At 39.2% G+C, this 20,708-nt stretch overlaps 1 protein-coding gene across 4 annotated transcripts in view; it reads right to left on the reverse strand.

Moving 5' to 3' along the window:
• Window positions 1-20,708, reverse strand: part of LOC126298317 (serine/threonine-protein kinase Pak) — a 114,004-nt gene that overhangs the window by 68,011 nt on the left and 25,285 nt on the right. For all 4 annotated transcript variants that reach the window (XM_049989616.1, XM_049989614.1, XM_049989615.1 and 1 more), the window contains exons 2-3: window positions 20,072-20,285; window positions 4,612-4,763 (exon numbers count right to left, since the gene is read on the reverse strand). In XM_049989616.1, the coding sequence (XP_049845573.1) occupies window positions 4,612-4,763; window positions 20,072-20,253 (334 nt within the window). In that variant the 5' untranslated portion in view covers window positions 20,254-20,285. The remainder of the gene's footprint in view (window positions 1-4,611; window positions 4,764-20,071; window positions 20,286-20,708) is intronic.

A 20,708-nucleotide genomic window follows, 5' to 3' on the forward strand; every position in this document is an offset into this window, starting at 1 on the left:
CACAATTAGATATTGTACTAAACACATGAATGGGAAATGTGAAAGTGAAGTTAGGTTGACAGTAAACAAAACACCATTTGTTACCACAAAAATAGGATCTACCTTCTGCCAGCAAATGTTTTTCAGCAGTCCTATCAACATCGTCTACATTCATTACACTTCATTTTTAAATTATTTTAACTACATAAAAGTTATTAAATTCTTTAAAAAAAACACTCAATTTAACATATTTTACCGTAAAATGTGAAGAAATGGTGGGTATATCATATTTAGATATCCCACCCAAAAAAACATAAGAATAAGGTATTTTCAGCAAAAATGTTTTTGAAGCTTGATACTTTGATACTGGCAGAAGTAAAGCGGTGGGTACCGGGCGTGAGTCGTGCTTCGGTAGCTCAGTTGGTAGAGCACTTGCCCGCGAAAGGCAAAGGTCCCTAGTTCGAGTCTCGGTCGGGCACACAGTTTTAATCTGCCAGGAAGTTTCATATCAGCGCACACTCCGCTGCAGAGTGAAAATCTCATTCTGGAAACATCCCCCAGGCTGTGGCTAAGCCATGTATCCACAGTATCCTTTCATTCAGGAGTGTTAGTTCTGCAAGGTTCGCAGGAGAGCTTCTGTAAAGTTTGGAAGGTAGGAGACGGATACTGGCAGAAGTAAAGCTGTGAGTACCGGGCATGAGTCGTGCTTCGGTAGCTCAGTGGTAGAGCACTTGCCCGCGAAAGGCAAAGGTCCCGAGTTCGAGCCTCGGTCGGGCACACAGTTTTAATCTGCCAGGAAGTTTCATATCAGCGCACACTCCGCTGCAGAGTGAAAATCTCATTCTGGAAAAATGTTTTTCCATCGTAGGCCTGTGTAATTGCTACAAAATCCAGTCATGGAGTACCTTGAAAATATTGAAACACTTATCAGCACAAATAGTACTTTTTTTTTCAGTATGAAATAGAAATATTTTAATTAAACACAAATGCTGATAGTGGAAAAATCCTAAATTTTGCATCCAGTTTTTTTTTTTTAAATATAAGTGATTATGTATTATAACTTTATTCTGATGCTGTTCACAAGTCATTCCACGCATACAAAAAATAAATCAGAGAAAAAATTTTTTTCTCCAGATGCCTCTTTCCTCAAGTCAGTCTGTTACAGCAATGTCACAACTCCACATTTCATCCTATATGCCAAATATTTATGCTGCAGCTAGAAAAAGGTAGTCTAACAAATTAACTAATCTGCATATCAGTTATTTTTTTCTCGCATAAAGACAAGTAAATACTTCAGTTAATAGTAACCTAAGAAGGAAAAGGATCCAGCCACCATAAATATTTGAAGTACATCACTGATCATTTGCAAGAAGAATCTGCTGCTTATGATACTGCAGTTCACACTGACTTGCTATTTGTAGCCAAGCACTTAACACCTGATGATGCCGCATAACACATTGTAACTGGCCATATAATAATAAAATACTTTACAGTCAAGATGGACATGAATTTTATATTACTAACAGTACTGCAATCATAACATCCCAGTGAGGATGTCACCAACTCGTGCCTTGTTGATTGGTTTAAAAGAGGGAGGAAGGGACCAAACTACGAGGTCAACGGTCCCTTGTTCCTAATAAAACAATGCCACAAGTGTTGGAGCCTTGTCATTGTTTAACAAAGATTATGGATAACCTAATTATATGTACATTATGCAGTGAATTTTTTTATAATTTTTTTCTGCCATGTGTTGAAAATATTACCGCTCTTTAAAAAATCAGTGCATACTCTTTTCCAGTACTTTAAGTACATGAAGTGTGCTTCATAGTATTTAGCCAGAGTAGATTTAAAAAGTGCCTTAAGCACTCATAGTTCAATAACAGTTCAAAACCTAGAAAGGGGAATGGGAGATGGAAAATAGAGAATGAAACTTTAATTTGTGAATTTAAATATTCATAAAGTATATTTTTCATCATGTCACTCATAACAGATTAAATTATTATGGAAATTATGGATACCCACAGTGAGCTGGATGTTCATGAAGCTGAATTCTACTCCTGAACAGCAGTCCAGACTGCACCACCCAGTTCTACATCACCATTTAAACCCTGCAAGTAGCCTTACAGGGTGTGGCAGAACATGTTTTGTGTAATAACCCTTCCTGGTTATGGTTCCTGACTGATGAGCAATACTTGTGCGAAGCAAATGGCAGTTTCATACATTTCTCTTTTGTGGGTGACTTGCACTTCCTTAAAACTCTTCAAATGAATTCCTGTCAGGCACCTGCTTTCTCAGAACTAGTTTTACACTAATAGAAGACTATGATCAGCACAGCAGATTAAAATTATGTTCTTCAAAATGTTGAAACTGGTGAAGATGAGACAAGATGATAAGTAATTCTTGAATGATACAAAAGCACTAAGAAGTAGCGAAAAGAAGAAAATGGAGGAGGAGGAGGATTCCCTGTGGAATCAAACCTGACAGAAGAACTGTGCTGAACAATTAGTGAGTTGTGGAGCACGCGAACAAGCAACCATTTAATTGCAGATGATATTCAGATATCACTTCCTCCCAATTTTGCCCACATTGTATGCATCACGAGACCTACATGTGCTGTGCAAGTGCGGAAAGCATGGTATTGCAATTGTCCAGTGTGCCAAATTCAATGCAGCACATAAAGATGTGAGGACGGATGATGAGAAAAACGTCTATGTGAGGAAATGTTACAAAAATGACATTCCTTGCAATAGTTCACATCCCAGACAAGCATAGAGAATGAAGAAATTGCAACATTTTATTACCTTCAAGTTGGGACTGTAATCAGTTGAATTACTGTTTAACTTGGCTTGTATTAACACAGTAAATTTTAGAGGTGGTGTAGATTCTTAGAGGAGAAAAGGGAACGAAAGAGGGGGACGGGGGGGACAAGTTAAGACTGTCCAATTTCTGTGTGATGTTTCAGGGTAAACAAATTTGAAACATTCTTAAAGGCTGATATCATAATCCAAATTAAGCATTTTGTTTTTCATAAATAACACATACAACAGTGATAACTAAAGAAATTATAATGTTGAAATATTTCATTACAATGGTAGTGAAGATACAAAATTGCCTCTGGCTGTCCCCCCCCCCCCCCCCCCCCCTTTCCTTCCTTCCTTCCTTCCTTCATCTTAGTAAAGGAATTCCAAATGGTATTCAATTGCACTGAACACAGTTATTCGCAGGATCGGCATTGTGAATTTAAGTGTTATTTTCAGTACTATGTCGCAAGTCAAGTTGTATTTGCAGTGTAATTGTTCAAGACTCATATTACCAACAAAATCACAGGAAAAAAAGTTTTTTTTTTTTTCAGAGTGAAGTCCATCAAAAAATAGACATCAATATTTTGCAAGTAATTAGAGAGTTGTACTTCTGTGCTAATAAATAAATTGAAGAATAACTCATTCATTTTCAGACACACATGAGAAGATGTGTAATTTCAAGATGACATTCACTTCTGCTGTGTGAGAGACTATTGGCCACAGATGCATTATTTATATTTGGCTGTGCATTTGTAAACAAACATTTTTAAGACTACATTGGAAAGAAGTTTGCAAGTCAGGTGGTGGTTACAACATAGGTTGCAATCTCTTTTGTGACAGGGGCTCATTAACAGTCTCATCAAACACCTGCCCTTACTTGTCTCCACATCTTTCCTTTTTTCCCCTTACTTTAACCCACTGGATTGTAAATCCTTGTAGTTCAGCCTCATTAGTCTCTAAATTCTCTTTAGTCTTCCACAGCTGTAAGCAGATCATATACCTAATTCTGTCTTGTTTACTATAGCATATTTATTTTCACTTTCTTGGGCAGTTTTTACCACTTGCTATTGCTGTATTATCATAGATTTTTAACCTAAAACTTCATGAAGTACCGGTACTTCATAAGTATTGATGTCGTAAAATGTAAGTACTTGGTACTTCTCAGCCATCCTTAAAGCATAGCAAATAATGGTGCTGTGAATACTGCACCAGTCCGTAGTGGATATTTCCACAGGCTGGCATGCTGACAGTCACTAGTTCAAATTTGATCATCAACAAATGTTTATTATTCAGTATTCATCATTTCTGGAAGGTTTTAGAAATTTCTTATGTTTGTAACATTAGCATATTTTGGAATGTTCAATGTTTGTATAAATAGCATCACGCACTGTCCAGAAGGCAGTTCTGTTTGTGCATCAGTATTAAGTAATAAATGTGCTATTGAATTTGAACTTGATTGTGAAATCTTGACACTGTTTGGTAGAGATGCCAGGTATTCAAAACCTCTACATGACTATCTTGGATTAGGCAACATACAAGTTGTCACCTATAATTACAATACAGGCAATACATCTTTTCCATGCTTGGTATACTCTGGTTACCAATGGATTCCGAAACAGCAGTAAGTCAATTGCACATCAGGCATCCACCAGTGTTTGGTGGTTATGACACAACAATACATTTGGTATGAACTTCTAAATTAACCTCACATTAAGACTGACTTTATTAGCCAATGACATTCATGCAACCACAGCAGAATTTGCATCAGTTAATACTGCAAAGAGAAAGCTTTGCTGCAAACGATGGCATGTATACAATCTGTGTGTCTTACCTAAGATATTTTCTATTTCTGCCGATTCCTCTTCTATCTGCTCTGCTGTGATAAGTGGTTTGAATGGTTCTGTTGGCTTCTTTTTTATTGAATAATTGTAGTATTTTAGTGCCTGTACTGCAGCTCTGGGATTAACATCTTGTTCTTCTTTGCTGTAACAAAATATCAGGATGTACTAACAAAGAAAGTAAATTTTCAACATATCAATAACAAGCAACACAATGGAAATGTGTCATCTTTAGTCTACAAAATATGATACTAAGAATTTTGCAAAAAAAAGGACAAGATCCCACAGAGAGTTTTCTCATATTACAGGTACCATTTTATTTTTTAATTTTAACATTGTATTGGAATGTTACTGTTAACATGAATAATTCTCTCTCTTGAGCAGCAATGTAGAGTGCTATAGCAACATGTAAGAAGTTGTTCCCACATCCAGAACACAGATAGTGAGATTAGTTGTGCCATGCGGTATATCGAAGTATGCCAGTGTTGTGACGAACTACAAGTGAGCCACAACAGTGGATCCAACTAGACAATTCTGAACGATGAAAACCCAACAACATTTAGGTGCAAGAGTAAGACATTTTCCTTATCAAATATTAATTATTAGAAGGCCCTATGACATAATAATGCTAGTAAGAGCAGGAGTGTCATTAAATCTTTGCTACCACAGTACCACTATGTGATAAACTATATCAGGAAAAAATTATTATTATTATTATTATTATTATTATTATTATTATTATTATTATTATTATTATTATTCTGTCGACAATGTATGAATAATTTCGAAGTTATGTGAAGTGTACCAATGATTTCTGTTGCGCGCCAGTCTCTTCAGTCAGCATTAGGATGCAAGTCTGATCACTGTGCAAACCATGCTCTCAGTTTTTCTGGGACTTTTAATAGTAACTGTGTCAAACTACTTAGCTTTGAACTATTTTACAGTGTTTGTTGATAAATGCGCTGTAATGGCATCCCAGGGATTATTTATGTAGGTTAACTACCCACACTTCCATTCGTAGCCACATACGTGGACTATCTCCATCACCAAAGAAACCCAGTATGCTACAAGAACTACTTCAAGGGACTGTGTCAACAAGCGCAAGACAGAGGATACATAGGGAGGAGTTCCAAGTGTCAATTCACTAAGCTGATCCAGTGAGAGATTAATTTAACTTTTATAGTCTCCAGTGGAAATGAATGACCAGTTTTACTGTATGTCACCTATGCCACTTTCCATGAGCTTAGGGCAAAACTGAGATATATTTATGGACATTTAGAACCACGGGCAGGTGGGTGGTGGTGGGGAATCTGGCAGATTATAATGTAGACAACAATTATAGTTGATGGTGCAGCAAATGCACACCACCTTTACCCACAGTTCACTCTGATATGTGAACAACTATTTCAATCATAAAAAAGATATATTCACAAAGTTCATAACTGACCATTAATAAAACAATAAAAATGTTGTGCTCTGAAGACTTTTTTTCAAGGTGCACGGGACCGATTTCAGATTGAGCTTGCAGTATGAATCCAAGATTCATTCGGCACATACGTGGTGAGTCACCATATGTGAATAACACCTCAGCAGAATTGATAGTAAACATTCTAGTGGACATTCAACACAAACTAATGTATCCCCCCCCCCCAAGAAAAAATTATTAACAACAAGCCTTAAAATGAGCAGGAAAACACCAACTGATTATTAAAATTACATTTTAACAGCTTTGAATCCATATGCACACAACGGGCATGGATGCAAGTCATTTAATAGGACATCCAGTAGTAGGCACTATGTGACATAGGTTCATCCTCATCAAATTTGCATCATACTGAAAGCATACCAAAGCTATTAGGCAGTTCATTAAGAACAACAGAGCTCATTTTATTACTTCTCTACAAATCACATTAATCATGGAATGGAAACACACAGCAACACAACGTACCAGTGTGACTTCAAACACTTTGTTACAGGAAATGTTCAAAATGTCCTCCGTTAGCGAGGATACATGCATCCACTCTCCGTCGCAAGGAATCCCTGATGTTCTGATGCAGCCCTGGACAATGGCGTATTGTATCACAGCCATCCACAATACGAACACGAAGAGTCTCTACATTTGGTACTGGGGTTGTGCAGACAAGAGCTTTCAAATGCCCCTGTAAATGAAAGTCAAGAGGATTGAAGTCAGGAGAGCGTGGAGGCCATGGAATTGGTCCGCCCCTACCAATCCATCGGTCACCGAATCTGTTGTTGAGAAGCGTACGAACACTTCGACTGAAATGTGCAGGAGCTCCATCGTGCATGAACCACATGTTGTGTCGTACTTGTAAAGGCACATGTTCTAGCAGCACAGGTAGAGTATTCCGTATGAAATCATGATAACGTGCTCCATTGAGCGTAGGTGGAAGAACATGGGGCCCAATCAAGACATCACTAACAAGGCCTGCCCAAACATTCACAGAAAATCTGTGTTGATGACTTGATTGCACAATTGCGTGCGGATTCTCATCAGCCCATACATGTTGATTCTGAAAATTTACAATTTGATCACGTTGGAATGAAGCCTCATCCGTAAAGAGAACATTTGCACTGAAATGAGCATTGACATATTGTTGGATGAACCATTCGCAAAAGTGTACCCGTGGAGGCCAATCAGCTGCTGATAGTGCCTGCACACACTGTACATGGTATGGAAGCAACTGATTCTCCCGTAGCACTCTCCATACAGTGACGTGCTCAACGTTACCTTGTACAGCAGCAAGTTATCTGACGCTGACATTAGGGTTATCATCAACTGCACGAAGAATTGCCTCGTCCACTACATCTACATCTACATCCGTACTCCGCAAGCCACCTGACGGTGTGTGGCGGAGGGTACCCTGAGTACCTCTATCGGTTCTCCCTTCTATTCCAGTCTCGTATTGTACGTGGAAAAAAGGATTGTCGGTATGCTTCTGTGTGGGCTCTAATCTCTCTGATTTTATCCTCATGGTCTCTTCGCGAGATATACGTAGGAGGGAGCAATATACTGCTTGACTCTTCGGTGAAGGTATGTTCTCGAAACTTTAACAAAAGCCCGTACCGAGCTACTGAGCGTCTCTCCTGCAGAGTCTTCCACTGGAGTTTATCTATCATCTCCGTAACGCTTTCGCAATTACTAAATGATCCTGTAACGAAGCGCGCTGCTCTCCGTTGGATCTTCTCTATCTCTTCTATCAACCCTACCTGGTGCGGATCCCACACTGCTGAGCAGTATTCAAGCATTGGGCGAACAAGCGTACTGTAACCTACTTCCTTTGTTGTCGGATTGCATTTCCTTAGGATTCTTCCAATGAATCTCAGTCTGGCATCTGCTTTACCGACGATCAACTTTATATGATCATTCCATTTTAAATCACTCCTAATGCGTACTCCCAGATAATTTATGGAATTAACTGCTTCCAGTTGCTGACCTGCTATTTTGTAGCTAAATGATAAGGGACCTATCTTTCTATGTATTCGCATCACATTACACTTCGCTACATTGAGATTCAATTGCCATTCCGTGCACCATGCGTCAATTCGCTGCAGATCCTCCTGCATTTCAGTACAATTTTCCATTGTTGCAACCTCTCGATACACCACAGCATCATCTGCAAAAAGCCTCAGTGAACTTCCGATGTCATCCACCAGGTCCTCATCGTTCTAGGTCTTCCCCAGTCGCGAGTCATAGGCTGGAATGTTCCGTGCTCCCTAAGACGCCGATCAATTGCTTCGAACATCTTCCTGTCGGGACACCTTCGTTCTGGAAATCTGTCTCGATACAAATGTACCGCACCATGGCTATTGCCCCGTGCTAATCCATACATCAAATGGGCATCTGCCAACTCCGCATTTGTAAACACAGAACACGAATGGGTGCGCAAATACACATAGGTGTGTGTGTGTGTGTGTGTGTGTGTGTGTGTGTGTGTGTGTGTGTGTGTGTGTGTGTGTGTGTGTGTGTAATTCAGAAGAAGGCCTTTTGGCCGAAAGCTTACTTGTCTAGCAGTCATTTTGTTCCGTCTGTCTGCAACTCAACATCTTCACTATATGGCGTATAACATTTCTCATTTCTCCTTTCTCCTTATTGAGCTAAATGAAGTCATACAGAGTAACTTACAGAAACCTAAAACAAAGAAACCTAAACACACTAATCAAGACACAGTTGTAATAATTTGTTCATAAATCAGTTGTAAATATTTAAGTCACAACTGCCCTGATAATTTATTTATCTCACTCATTCTGATGAGCTGTGTATTCTCATTATGGTATGTATGTGAGGCTGCAGCTGAGAAGCAGTGAATGGGCATTCCTCATGAATAGGAAAGCAGGGGTGTCATAGGCTGTGGCAAACAGTTCTGTAATAAGGTAGTGCAAAGAGTACAGGCAAAGCTTATGGGAAACGTCAATGATGCGAGATACTATTCTAATGGCAATGAAACAGATATTTTGTAAAACTATTGCCTGTGTTGTGCCAATGCAGGAAAAGCCAAAAATTTCACAACCACTAAAAAGCAACATGTTAGAAAACAAAATCTCCATACAACTATAAACCAAGAGCATGTGTAGTGGCCAGTAAATCTGTGGTGAAGCACATAACATTCGTCATGGTCTGTTAATGACAACCTGTTTGTGTAATAAATTTATTATCACAATTGTATGCAACCATTATTTTTCAACAATTTTTACAAGCTATAAGTCACTGCCTCCTCAAAATAATGTACAGAATTAGTTGGGGCCTTGTTGGAGCCAAACCTCATGTCACACGTGAGAAATTTTATTTGGTAACACTTGCTTATAACGTGTGTTATTTGAAATGCTAATTTGTGTTGATAATAGAAAATCAGCACCATGAACAGTCAGCTGCTGACAATAAATACCATAAAACTAGTGCCCATCGAGGCTTCACAGAGGTAGCACTAAATATCCAAGTCAGGTGTCACCCTCAATTCATACTTGTGTCTGCCAGCGTGCTGTGAACCAGTGTCAGTGACAAGCTCAGTGTTCCCTAGTAGCTTGGGTTTTTCTTTTTGACCAGTTTTATAGTGCATATCGTTGTCTAAAATACAGCAGGGTTTGTTTTATCTTTTACATACCTATTGTTTTCATTTGAACTGTAACAGTACGATGGAAAGGGAACATGAATGCTGTGTGGGGATGCAGGTAGTGCTGGCTGCAGTTCGTAAGCCTCTGAAGATGCTGTTGGTCATAATCAGCCACCTGCAGGCTGCTGCAAAAGGGTGCAGCGGCAGCACAAAAACTGGCATGACGCAGGACAACTCAGGTATTGTTTATTTTGCCCACGGGCTCTGCTGCTGTAACACATTCAAGGCTACCCAATAAAGGAGAACTGTGCTTACTGGAGAATGAATGACAGGTTGTACAGCGTTTTCATCACTTGAGGTAGAGAATCAATGTGGGGATTGACTGACTGGCCTCATCCATTCACCCTGTGAGTGGATAAGTGGCCACTTCTGCAGCAGAGTCCAAGTAAGCACATGAGGAAAGGGATTTTCTAGTTATCAGGAGCTCCAATGTTGGGCAGATTATGGAGCTCCTTAAGGAAATAGCATTCAGGGTGGGACATATGTCCAATGTGTGCTAAGTATGTCTGGCAGGAGGCATCATCCAAACTGTGGATGCGGCCCTACATGTGGCTATCGAGGACACAGAGTACAATCATCTTTTGAGCTGTGACACACATCTGCACCATTGACACCTGTTGCATGTGTTTCAAAGCCATCTTCAGTTCGTACAAGTGGCTAGTGGAAGTTGCGAATACTGCTAGCCTCATGCAAGCAGAGGTTACAATTTGCAGTATCGTACCCATAAATAATAATTCAGGCCCCTTGGGAGGAGAGGGGAGGGACAGAAGATTAGGGGTTAATGTGCCATCAATATCGAGATCATTACAGATGGAGCACAAGCTTCGATTGTTTCAAGGATGGTGAAGGAAATCAGTTGTGGCCTTTCAAAGAGACCACTCTGGTACTTTCCTGGAGCAATTTAGAGAAATAACAACAAACCTAATTCTGGATGGTGATTGCAAACCACTGTCGTCCTGAATGCAAATCCAAAATGCTAATCACTATGCCACCTTATTTGGTCAAGGTCCTTTGGTTTGAAGCTGAGTGGAGGGCCTCTACCAGAGGCTCCAAGAATTCTGTGAATGTCTTTGGTTGCTAATTTCTGGGGGTACATCCAGAAAAGCTGCTGTGCTCAAATTACATTCAGAACCATGATCTGGATGAAACCCAAAGCAGGAAGCTCCAAAAAATTTAATGGAATTTATATTGAAAAGACGGGTTAGATTCCAAGAAGAAGGGGAGTGTTCATTGGAATCAACAGAAATATTGTTTCTATCGAGGTCAAGATAGAATCATGTTGCAAAGATAGCTGGATGAAAGTAATCCGTCTAGGTGAAATCAAGTTAAACATCTGATGTTTTTACTGGTCACCCAATTTCCACCTTAGCAGTTGCAGAATAATTCACAGACGGTCTATGCTTAATAGTGTAGAACACCCTGATTCTGCAAAATTGGGTGGAGGCAACTTTAACCCACTGAGTATAGACTGGGACATCTATGGATTCAATGTACGTGGTACAGGCAAACAATCTTGTAAAGTAATTCTTAACACATTTTCCTGAAAACTATCTTGAGCACCTAATTTGAAAGCACACACACAATGGAAATATTTTAGACCTTTTAGCTACAACAGGCTGAGCTTATTAACAGTGACAGTATAGAGACATGGTTTAGTGATTATGACGACATAGTGGCGATGGTTACTATAGTTACGAAATCCATAAAATAATGCTAAAAGGATGTTTATGATGGAAAGAACGGGTAAGTAGTTGTTAGCATCCTACTCACACAATGTGTGGACATCATTTAGTTCAAATGTGATTGACATGCTGGAATCATAGGCAAAGTTTAAAACAACTGTACATCACACCCTAGAGATTTATGTGCCAAGCAAGTGTATTATGGACGGAAGAGACCCTCAGTGATTTAATAACAAAATTCAATAAATTCTGAGGGAGCACAGATTGTTTGGACTCTGGTTAAAAAATGCACATGGAAATGTTGACAGGTAAAATTTAGGAGAAATTGATTTATCTATACAAAGATTGATGCACCAAGCATACAACTTCCGCTGTCACATGTTAGCGAATGATAAGCAGAGAATCCAAGAAAATGAGACATAGAAATAAGCATACCTGTCATTGAGAAGTAACTGAAAAAGTTGAGAGCAAATAAGTTGCCTGGTCCAGATGGAATTCCAATTCAGTTTTACAGAGAGTATTCTTTGGCACTGGCCTTTTACGTAGCTTTTATTTATCGTGAATCTCTCTCACTTTTCTACAACGATTACCAATTTTCCTGATACCCAGCATTTTTTAAAGTGTTCCCTACCCTTCCCTGTCCGCTGTAACAATGCCTGAACTTTCGTGGTTTTCCAGAAAATCTGCACCCAGTTTCATCCTGGGATGGCACTATGAAGGAGACAATACACACAACATAGCAGATAATCTTACCAATAGGTATTCAGGATTTCAATTAGGTATAGCTTAGAATCTTGTAATTGCTACCATTAGACTATAATGAGAAAAAGAAGAATTTCCAATGAAAGCCTCATCGTAGCATCGTGGAGGACTCACATAGCTATTCATTTTGGTTCTGTTCATGGTCACGTGACATCTAGTAGCAACTATGACAGTCAAGCCATATGGATGTCCAATAAGGAGCTCTGCACATGGTAATCTCATGATGCACAGCTTCAAATGGCTCTGAGGACTATGGGACTTAACATCAATGGTCATCAGTCCGATGCACAGCTTCCAAACATGTAAGACCACCACAATGTCGATTCTGGAGGTTACTACGTGCCTACCATAACTAGCAGCAACCATTTGAAGAAGTGAAGTAGTTGCCTGAAGAAAATATTATGGAAGTTGTAGAATGTGATCTTGTGACGGACTCAAGAGTTGTACATTTGACAGATCCACAAAGAAAACATGCAGTACACAATATTATACCTTTTTGACAAAATACAACTTGTGAGGCAAGAAACTAACCCCTCACAGAACATGTACACTATAAAGTGAACACTAAAAACGGTACTTTAAAGTATGTGGGAACAGTTACTCAACTGTCACAATTAACTGTTTAGACCACATTTACGTGGCAGCGTATAAGAACTAAATGTAGTAAAGATAGCATTATTTCAGTTAAAGCTATGTAACACAGAGCTGACAATTGTGCACATGCTATTTAGAAATAGGTATAGTGAATGAAATACACAAAGTCATCATGTCAAATAAACCAAGAAAACTCCATCCTAATTCAGTTTATTAACTTTCATTAGCCACAGTCATCAAAAACACCATTATTGAGGACCAATTTTGCACTTTTCTTGGAAAATAAGCAAATATTTTAGCCATGTATGTCACCAACACTTGGTTACTGCCTGCTTCCTACATGTAGATCCCAGTTATACAAATTCATCATAATTTATCTACAGCAGATTAAGTACAGTCTACAGATACAAATAGAGCATAGCCCACCAACGCATCTCGCAACAGGTTTCAATAACAAGGGTGGGAAATGGTAAATCTGTTTTTGAACTGTCATTTTGCAGCTTTTATCTCTCTTAACCAACAGGACTTACTCTTGGCTCAAGTACATTTTGTAAACTACATTTATTCCTGAATTATATTTTGACAAATTAAAGAGTTGGTGTCAGTTTCCACAAGTTCAATATCCATCATATTCAGCTCATACGCATTTTTGCCCGTCCTGCGCCAATACCTCCTACAGTTTGTGGTTGCCTATTTTAGACTTCAAATAAGATGATTCGAGTGTACGACATCCAAGTTTTAATGAAGGTAGTAACCTTACTACCACAATTGCATTCCTTCCATTACAATCCCACACCTGTAAAAGTTTTCTTCAATGTCCATATGTAGAAATGTCATTAACTCTTGCTAATAATTAACAAAGCTGGGCAGAGTACACACATATCTACTTACACAATCATGAAGACAAGAACAATGATTTTGCTTCCACCAGTAAGGTGCTGCTGTGAAGCAACTTGTCAGATTTCATTATACTGGGTACATTTTAGAACTTTCTTGACAAACTGATATAATGTTCTCATCACAGACACAGTCCCTTTGACTGTTCAGAGATGTCACTAAACCTGCCCAGAGTTGTAAACAACAATGAATGAGCAATGCCTATTGGATAGAGGGGGTCTGACAGCCGATCACTTCCAGTCATTCCACCAGGAAGGAGGTACACAGTTCGTGTTGTCTGTAGTTCAACCATGCATAGACGGTCAATACCGCAGTTCGATCACGTCCGCATTGTTACTTTGGGCCAGGAAGAGCTCTCAACAAGGGAAGTGTTCAGGCGTCTCAGAGTGAACCAAAGCAATGTTGTTCGAACATGGAGGAGATAGACAGAGACAAGAACTGTCAATGACATGCCTCACTCAGGCCGCCCAAGAGCTACTACTGCAGTGGATGACTGCTACCTACAGATTATGGCTTGGAGGACCTGACAGAAATGCCACCATGTTGAATAATGCTTTTCGTGCAGCCACAGCACGTCGTGTTACGACAAACTGTGCACAATAGACTGCATGATGTGAAACTTCACTTCCAACATCCATGGTGAGGTCCATCTTTGCAATCACAATACCACGTAGCACAGTACAGATGGGCCCAACAAGACGCTGAATGGACCGCTCTGGATTGGCATAACATTCTCTTCGCAGGTGCATGTCACAATATGCCTTCAACAAACCAGACAACCATCAGAGACGTGTTGGAGGCAACCTGGTCAGGCTGAATGCCTTAGACACACTGCTAAGCAAGTGGAGCAAGGTGGAGGTTCCCTACTGTTTTGGGATGACATTATTTGGGGCCAACGTATGCCACTGGTGATCACGGAAGGCGCCGTAATGGCTGTACGATATGCAACTGCCATCCTCCAACCGATAGTGCAACCATATCGGCAGCACATTGGCGAGGTATTCATCTACATGGACGACAATTCGTGCCCCAATCGTACACATCTTGACAATGACTTCCTTCCTTCAGGATAACTTCGCTCAAATAGAGTGGCCAGCATGTTCTCCAGACATATACCCTATTTAACATGACTGGAATAGATGTTAAAGGGCTGTTTATGGACGACATGACCCACCAACCACTCTGAAGGCTCTACCAAATTGCCGTTGAGGACTGGGACAATCTGGACCACCAATGCCTTGATGAACTTGTGGATAGTATGCCACGACGAATAATGGCATGAATCAATGCAAGAGGACATGCTACTGGGTACTAGAGGTACCAGTGTGTACAGCAATCTGGACCACCACCTCTGAAGGTCTCGCTGTATGGTGGTACAACATGCAATGTGTGGTTTTCATGAGCAATAAAAATGGCGGAAATGATGTTTATGTTGATCTCTACTCCAATTTTCCGTACAGGTTTTGGAATTCGCGGAACTAAGGTGATGCAAAAGTACTACACTGCTGGACATAAAAATTTCAACACAAGTAATCTTGCAAATATTGAAATTCGATTGACTGTGCATGTATAGTTTCATAGGAAGAATACAAGATTAAATTTGTACGTGATCTGGGAGTACACAGGATAAGAAATTTACTGCAGTACACAGAGATGCCACCTCTGGTGGTAATAACAGCTTTAGCCCAGCTGGCGAGTGAGTCGAGATGAGCTTGGATGGTAGATACGAGTATGTTATTACTCCACACTGCTTCAACTCTATGACTTGTGGCTAGTAAGTGTTGGCATACCAGTCTCTCAGCAATCCATTAATAGTTTTCACAACGTGTGAGAGATATTGAGAATGCACTGGTCACTGCAATAGTCAAACACCCACTGTAACAGGGTAGGTCAGGACTGCACTGGCAACATGTAGTCTTGCATTATCTTGTTGGAAGAGAATGTCACAACGAAATCTAAGATAGGGCACAGTCACCAACAATAACATATAATAAAATGTAATGGCTGCTGCCCCAATGGGTACTGGTCCGTATGACGATGACTGATGCTATCTGGAGATGTTGATTTTCCCCATAGCCTCCACACAGGGATAAGTCAATTGTGATGAGTTTTCTGAAAAGACAATGAGGTGTCACTCTAATGCCCATTGTTATTACTGGGCACATCTCTCTGTGCTGGCAGTCTGGTGCTCTGGATGTAGTGACCTTGTCCATGTGGATACTTGCCTCATTGCAAGTAGCCCATTCCCTGATTAGGTATAGGACATGGCTGTACGATGTTCCACACCTGAGTGAGCAATAGGTACATCCCCTTGGACACTGGTCACAAGGGGTCTCCCAGACACTGTGTGCTGTTTAATCCGTCAATTCCACATTCACATGACAGTCACTGGGTCACACGACTAATGAGAACAGCAATTTTGCAAAACAATAAACTGTAGTTTTAATAAACCATGGTCCTGCCATTATCTAATACCAATATGTGCTGGTAGATGATGATGATGATGATGATGATGATGATGATGATGATGACGACGACGACGTTGTGGAGTTGCGCTGAAACACGAACTGTTTGCGTATCTGAGACTGTAATATACTTCATGCCAATCTGATGTTTGTTGCATGCTGCCATCAAGTGTTGCAATTTCAATGGCCAAAAGCGTAATCTAAAGATTGTGTTCTTCATGTAGGGTATTGCACTGTGAGGAGAAGAGAAGGGGATGGTTATGGCAAAATAGCGGTTCTCGTACCATACACAGAGTTTATGTTTGGGCTCCATGTAGCACTATAATTTGGCTCATAAAGTTGGGTCTGGGTTACCCAAATTAGGATAAATGCCCCATTAAGCCACCCAGCAGCCCACTCCAATTTCTATGTGAGGAAGTCCTGTGAGCTATGCATCCTTTGATGCACTGCACTGCATGTGAACAGCTTCGGTGGAGTGAACAACAATGTGATGCCTTCCTCAGAAGTAATAGAATCACGATGTGCATTTGCTAAAGCAAGCAGACACAAAGAGAGCAAGTAAGGAATGGCACGACTTCCTGGCACCCCAACCATGGATGTTCGAAAAACGGCCACAAGCAAGAACATTATGGTGGCCTTACATTGCTGTGGTTCAAATGGCTCTGAGCACTATGGGACTTAACATCTGAGGTCATCAGTCCCCTAGAACTTAGAACTACTTAAACCTAACTAACCTAAGGACATCACACACATTCATGCCCGAGGCAGGATTCGAACCTGCGACCGTAGTGGTCGCGAGGTGCCAGACTGAAGCGCCTAGAGCCTCTCGGCCACACTGGCCGTACATTGCTGTGAAAAATGTGTAACCTCGGAGAAGTACGTATCACATGGGGTCATTATCACATATCCAGAGCTCTTAAAAAAATCACCTGTGCCTGCAACCAAATAGAAACAATGTGAATTGCTGCCTGGTGGTATCCTGCTGCTTCTGCACTCACTGCTCATTCAACCTTTCCCTGAGCATTTTCGGCGTGTTTGGATCCCTCCATGAAGCATTGTTCATTGAACGACTAGAAATTTCATTCTCTTATTGCATATACTCCAAAATAAATTATTTTCTACACTAATTCAGACTGTTTGGAAACAATGGTCAACTTGCAATGAGACTGAGGAAAACTATATCAAAAAGTTATACATATTTGTGCCATGTGTACATAAGTAATATCTCACAAAAAAATATTTATATAGTTTTCATCTAACTCTCTCTTAGAACGTAAGGCCAAAAGTGTACCATTATAACATCAAACCATTTAAAAATCTTGAGTGCTTGATGCTCCGCAGCTTTCAGATATTTATTAAAAGACATCATTTATACATCATGAGCTGCACAAGAAATGTTTTATTTGCCAAAACTGGTTTTCGGCTTTATAACCCATCCTCAGTGGCTTCAGATACAGAAGAACAACCAATTTCTACAAAATGATAACTGTATACATATGGCAGTAATGTAAGTCTACTTACATTATACACTTCTATAGCAATGACATGCTTGTCAGTTAAAATGACAGCATCTGGAATATGTCCTATAACATAGTATACAGTTTGTCGTGTACATCAACTGCAGTCAAATTTTACTCTTTTGTTATAAGACCATATTTATATGTGTCTGTGACATGCATTCATATAATTATGTAAATTACAATTTTCGACAATTGTTATGTGAAGCTAGAATACACAAACGATATATGATTACCAAATAATGCTATAGATCATGTCAGACAGTCTTTACGTGCAGGTCATAGACTCCAAACCAAACTTATTTGGCTAAAACACTGTTGAAATTTTGTATATACATCTTATTCTGTAATTCCATTTGTTCATTAAGTATACTGTCCGCTCATTTTTCCATTTGTGTGTGTATATTTCTCCTAGAATATTCTACAATAATATGCAGGTATATTTCAATTTCGTCTACAATAGTCTAGAAGAAATATACACACACAGGGCAAAAGAACCAGACAACATACTTAATGAATAAATGGAGTTAGGGAATAAGATGTATATACAAAATTTCAATAGTGGTTCAACCACATAATTTTGGATTGGAGTTTACGCCCTGCATGTAAAAATTGTCTAATTTGACATGATACATAGGAATATTTTGCAATCATATACATTTTGTATATCCTACTTTAACACGCCACCTGTCAAAAATTGTGATTTACATAATTACATAAATGCATGTCACGTTTAAAGAATACGGAGGATACCAGTTCTCCAGAAGGTGTCTTAGGCCTTCTTCAAATCAAAAAACACGGCCACACTCTGAGATTCCCGCAGATACATATATAAAAATGAGCTTAGAAATAAGATAAGACAGGTAATTTCGACTCATTGACCTATCAGTTCAGTGTTTATCCTATATGACAGTTATGTCAAACTGTATCAAGAATAGTCACTGTCTAAAATTTGACAGCAGTAACATATATGACAAACTGTGTACTATGTTATTGGACATATTTCAGATCCTGTTGTATATCTGACAAGTATGTCATTGCTACAAAAGTGCATAATGTAAATAGACTTATATGATTGCTATATATACAGTGTGGAGTAAAATTGTGTCAAGAAATTTTAACCCTGGATAGCTGATGCCAGTAGGAACCAAAACTACTAATGCTGTGTGGGTTGACAATGCACAATTTTTAAACTATGGAAACTTCATGCCACATGCTCCAATTTGCTGTGGGGTTGCTCTCTTGCCAGATACTCTGGACTACGCATGACCGACAATTTTTTGCCTCCCAGAGATCGCGGTGTATCCAAGGAGGGACGCTTGTATGTGTGAACTGACAATGATAGCATTGCCCGTCAACCGACGAAAGGCAACAGGGCAATCCCATGCCCAATCGGAGAATATGGCACCAAGTTTCTGTAGATTAGATTAGATTAATACTCATTCCATAGATCATGAATACGACACTTCGTAATGATGTGGAACGTGTCAGGTTAATAAAAGATGTCTGTACAAGATATTACATTACACAAAAATATTGCATGACACTAATGTTTAAGTTCTTTTGTTTTGTTTTTTTGTTGTTTTTGCCTCAATTTATATCTAAAAATTCAGCCAATAAGTAGGAGTTGTCATCTAGAAATTCTTTTAATTTATTTTTAAATGTTAGTTGGCTATCTGTCAGCCTTTTGATGCTGTTGGGTAGGTGACCAAAGACTTTTGTGGCAGCATAATTTACCCCTTTCTGTGCCAAAGTAAGATTTAACCCTGCATAGTGAAGATCATCCTTTCTCCTGGTGTTATAGCTATGCACACTGCTATTACTTTTGAACTGGTTGTAATTTATAAACTGTGCATTGTAGACCTACACAACACTAGTAAATTAGGTTCCTACTGGCATCAGCTATCCAGGGTTAAAATTTCAGGACACAATTTTTCTCAACTCTGTATATAGTTATTTTGTAGAAATCTGTGCACATACAGTTGGCTTACTCCTCCGTATCACATCCCACTGAGGTTAGGTTATAAACCCGAAAGCTGGTTTTCGCAAATAAAACATTTCTCGTGCAGCTCATGGTGTACAGAAGATGTCTTTTACTATTAAAACCATTGAATATGAAGTTTTCATTATGCCAGAAGTTAGTTACTCAACTTCCTTGGTTATATGCTTTCCTTTCTTCGTGATAATTATTATGATGGCAATGGTAATAACAGCAACAACTCAAATACCTCGAATTTTGCACAACAGAGTACCTCAAAATTTTCCACAAAAACGTATGTTGCCCTTGTAAAGAAACAGTGAAGTAAGTTTCTAGCCTCAAACATATATTTTTAACACAAACAAAGAAACAAAAAATTAGATTTTCTATGTGTGTATAAGCTTAATTCAGTAGCATCTCAAAACTTACGTTATCTGTGCATTCAGAAGCCTAATCCAAGACTCTGGTAAACCCTCTAATTCTCCAGTATGTGCATTACGTGTCACATGATAATCATGCTTCACATTTGTTGGTAATCCTATCTGTGATGGCACTTGTTGAATGTCCTGACGTTTCTTTGAAGAAAAAAGCTTTGAGAAATTGAGGCTCATTTTTCAAAAAAGAGATATCACTGGTAGTTCATCTGCAACAAACATACAAAAAAACTGTAATAACCATTATAAATCGTGATACTTCTGGCAAATATTTCAGCAGATACATCTCCTGATCATAATACTTTTGCTGCTGCTGTCCCTGTATCATTATTATTGTGGTGAAAGAAGAAGAAGAAACTGCTTCTTTCAGACAGTTTGTATTGTGCACAGTTCAAAACAAAGAATAACAACAATATTAACTAATAACAAGCACAAAATTCTTTAATAACTAGAGGTATACAAACAACTATTGAGTTCTCTGTTCACAATTTCAATTATGACAGTACAAACTTTCATGAAGTATTGCACTCCCAGTATTAGTAGCTCAATGTCCAACCAATTTAATACATCTCCCTAGCTTCCTAATACTTAATAGTTTGTTGTGTTTTGTTTTGTTTTAGAGTGCAAAAAGC

Source organism: Schistocerca gregaria, chromosome X, assembly GCF_023897955.1.
Source record: "Schistocerca gregaria isolate iqSchGreg1 chromosome X, iqSchGreg1.2, whole genome shotgun sequence".
Taxonomy (NCBI): domain Eukaryota; kingdom Metazoa; phylum Arthropoda; class Insecta; order Orthoptera; family Acrididae; genus Schistocerca; species Schistocerca gregaria.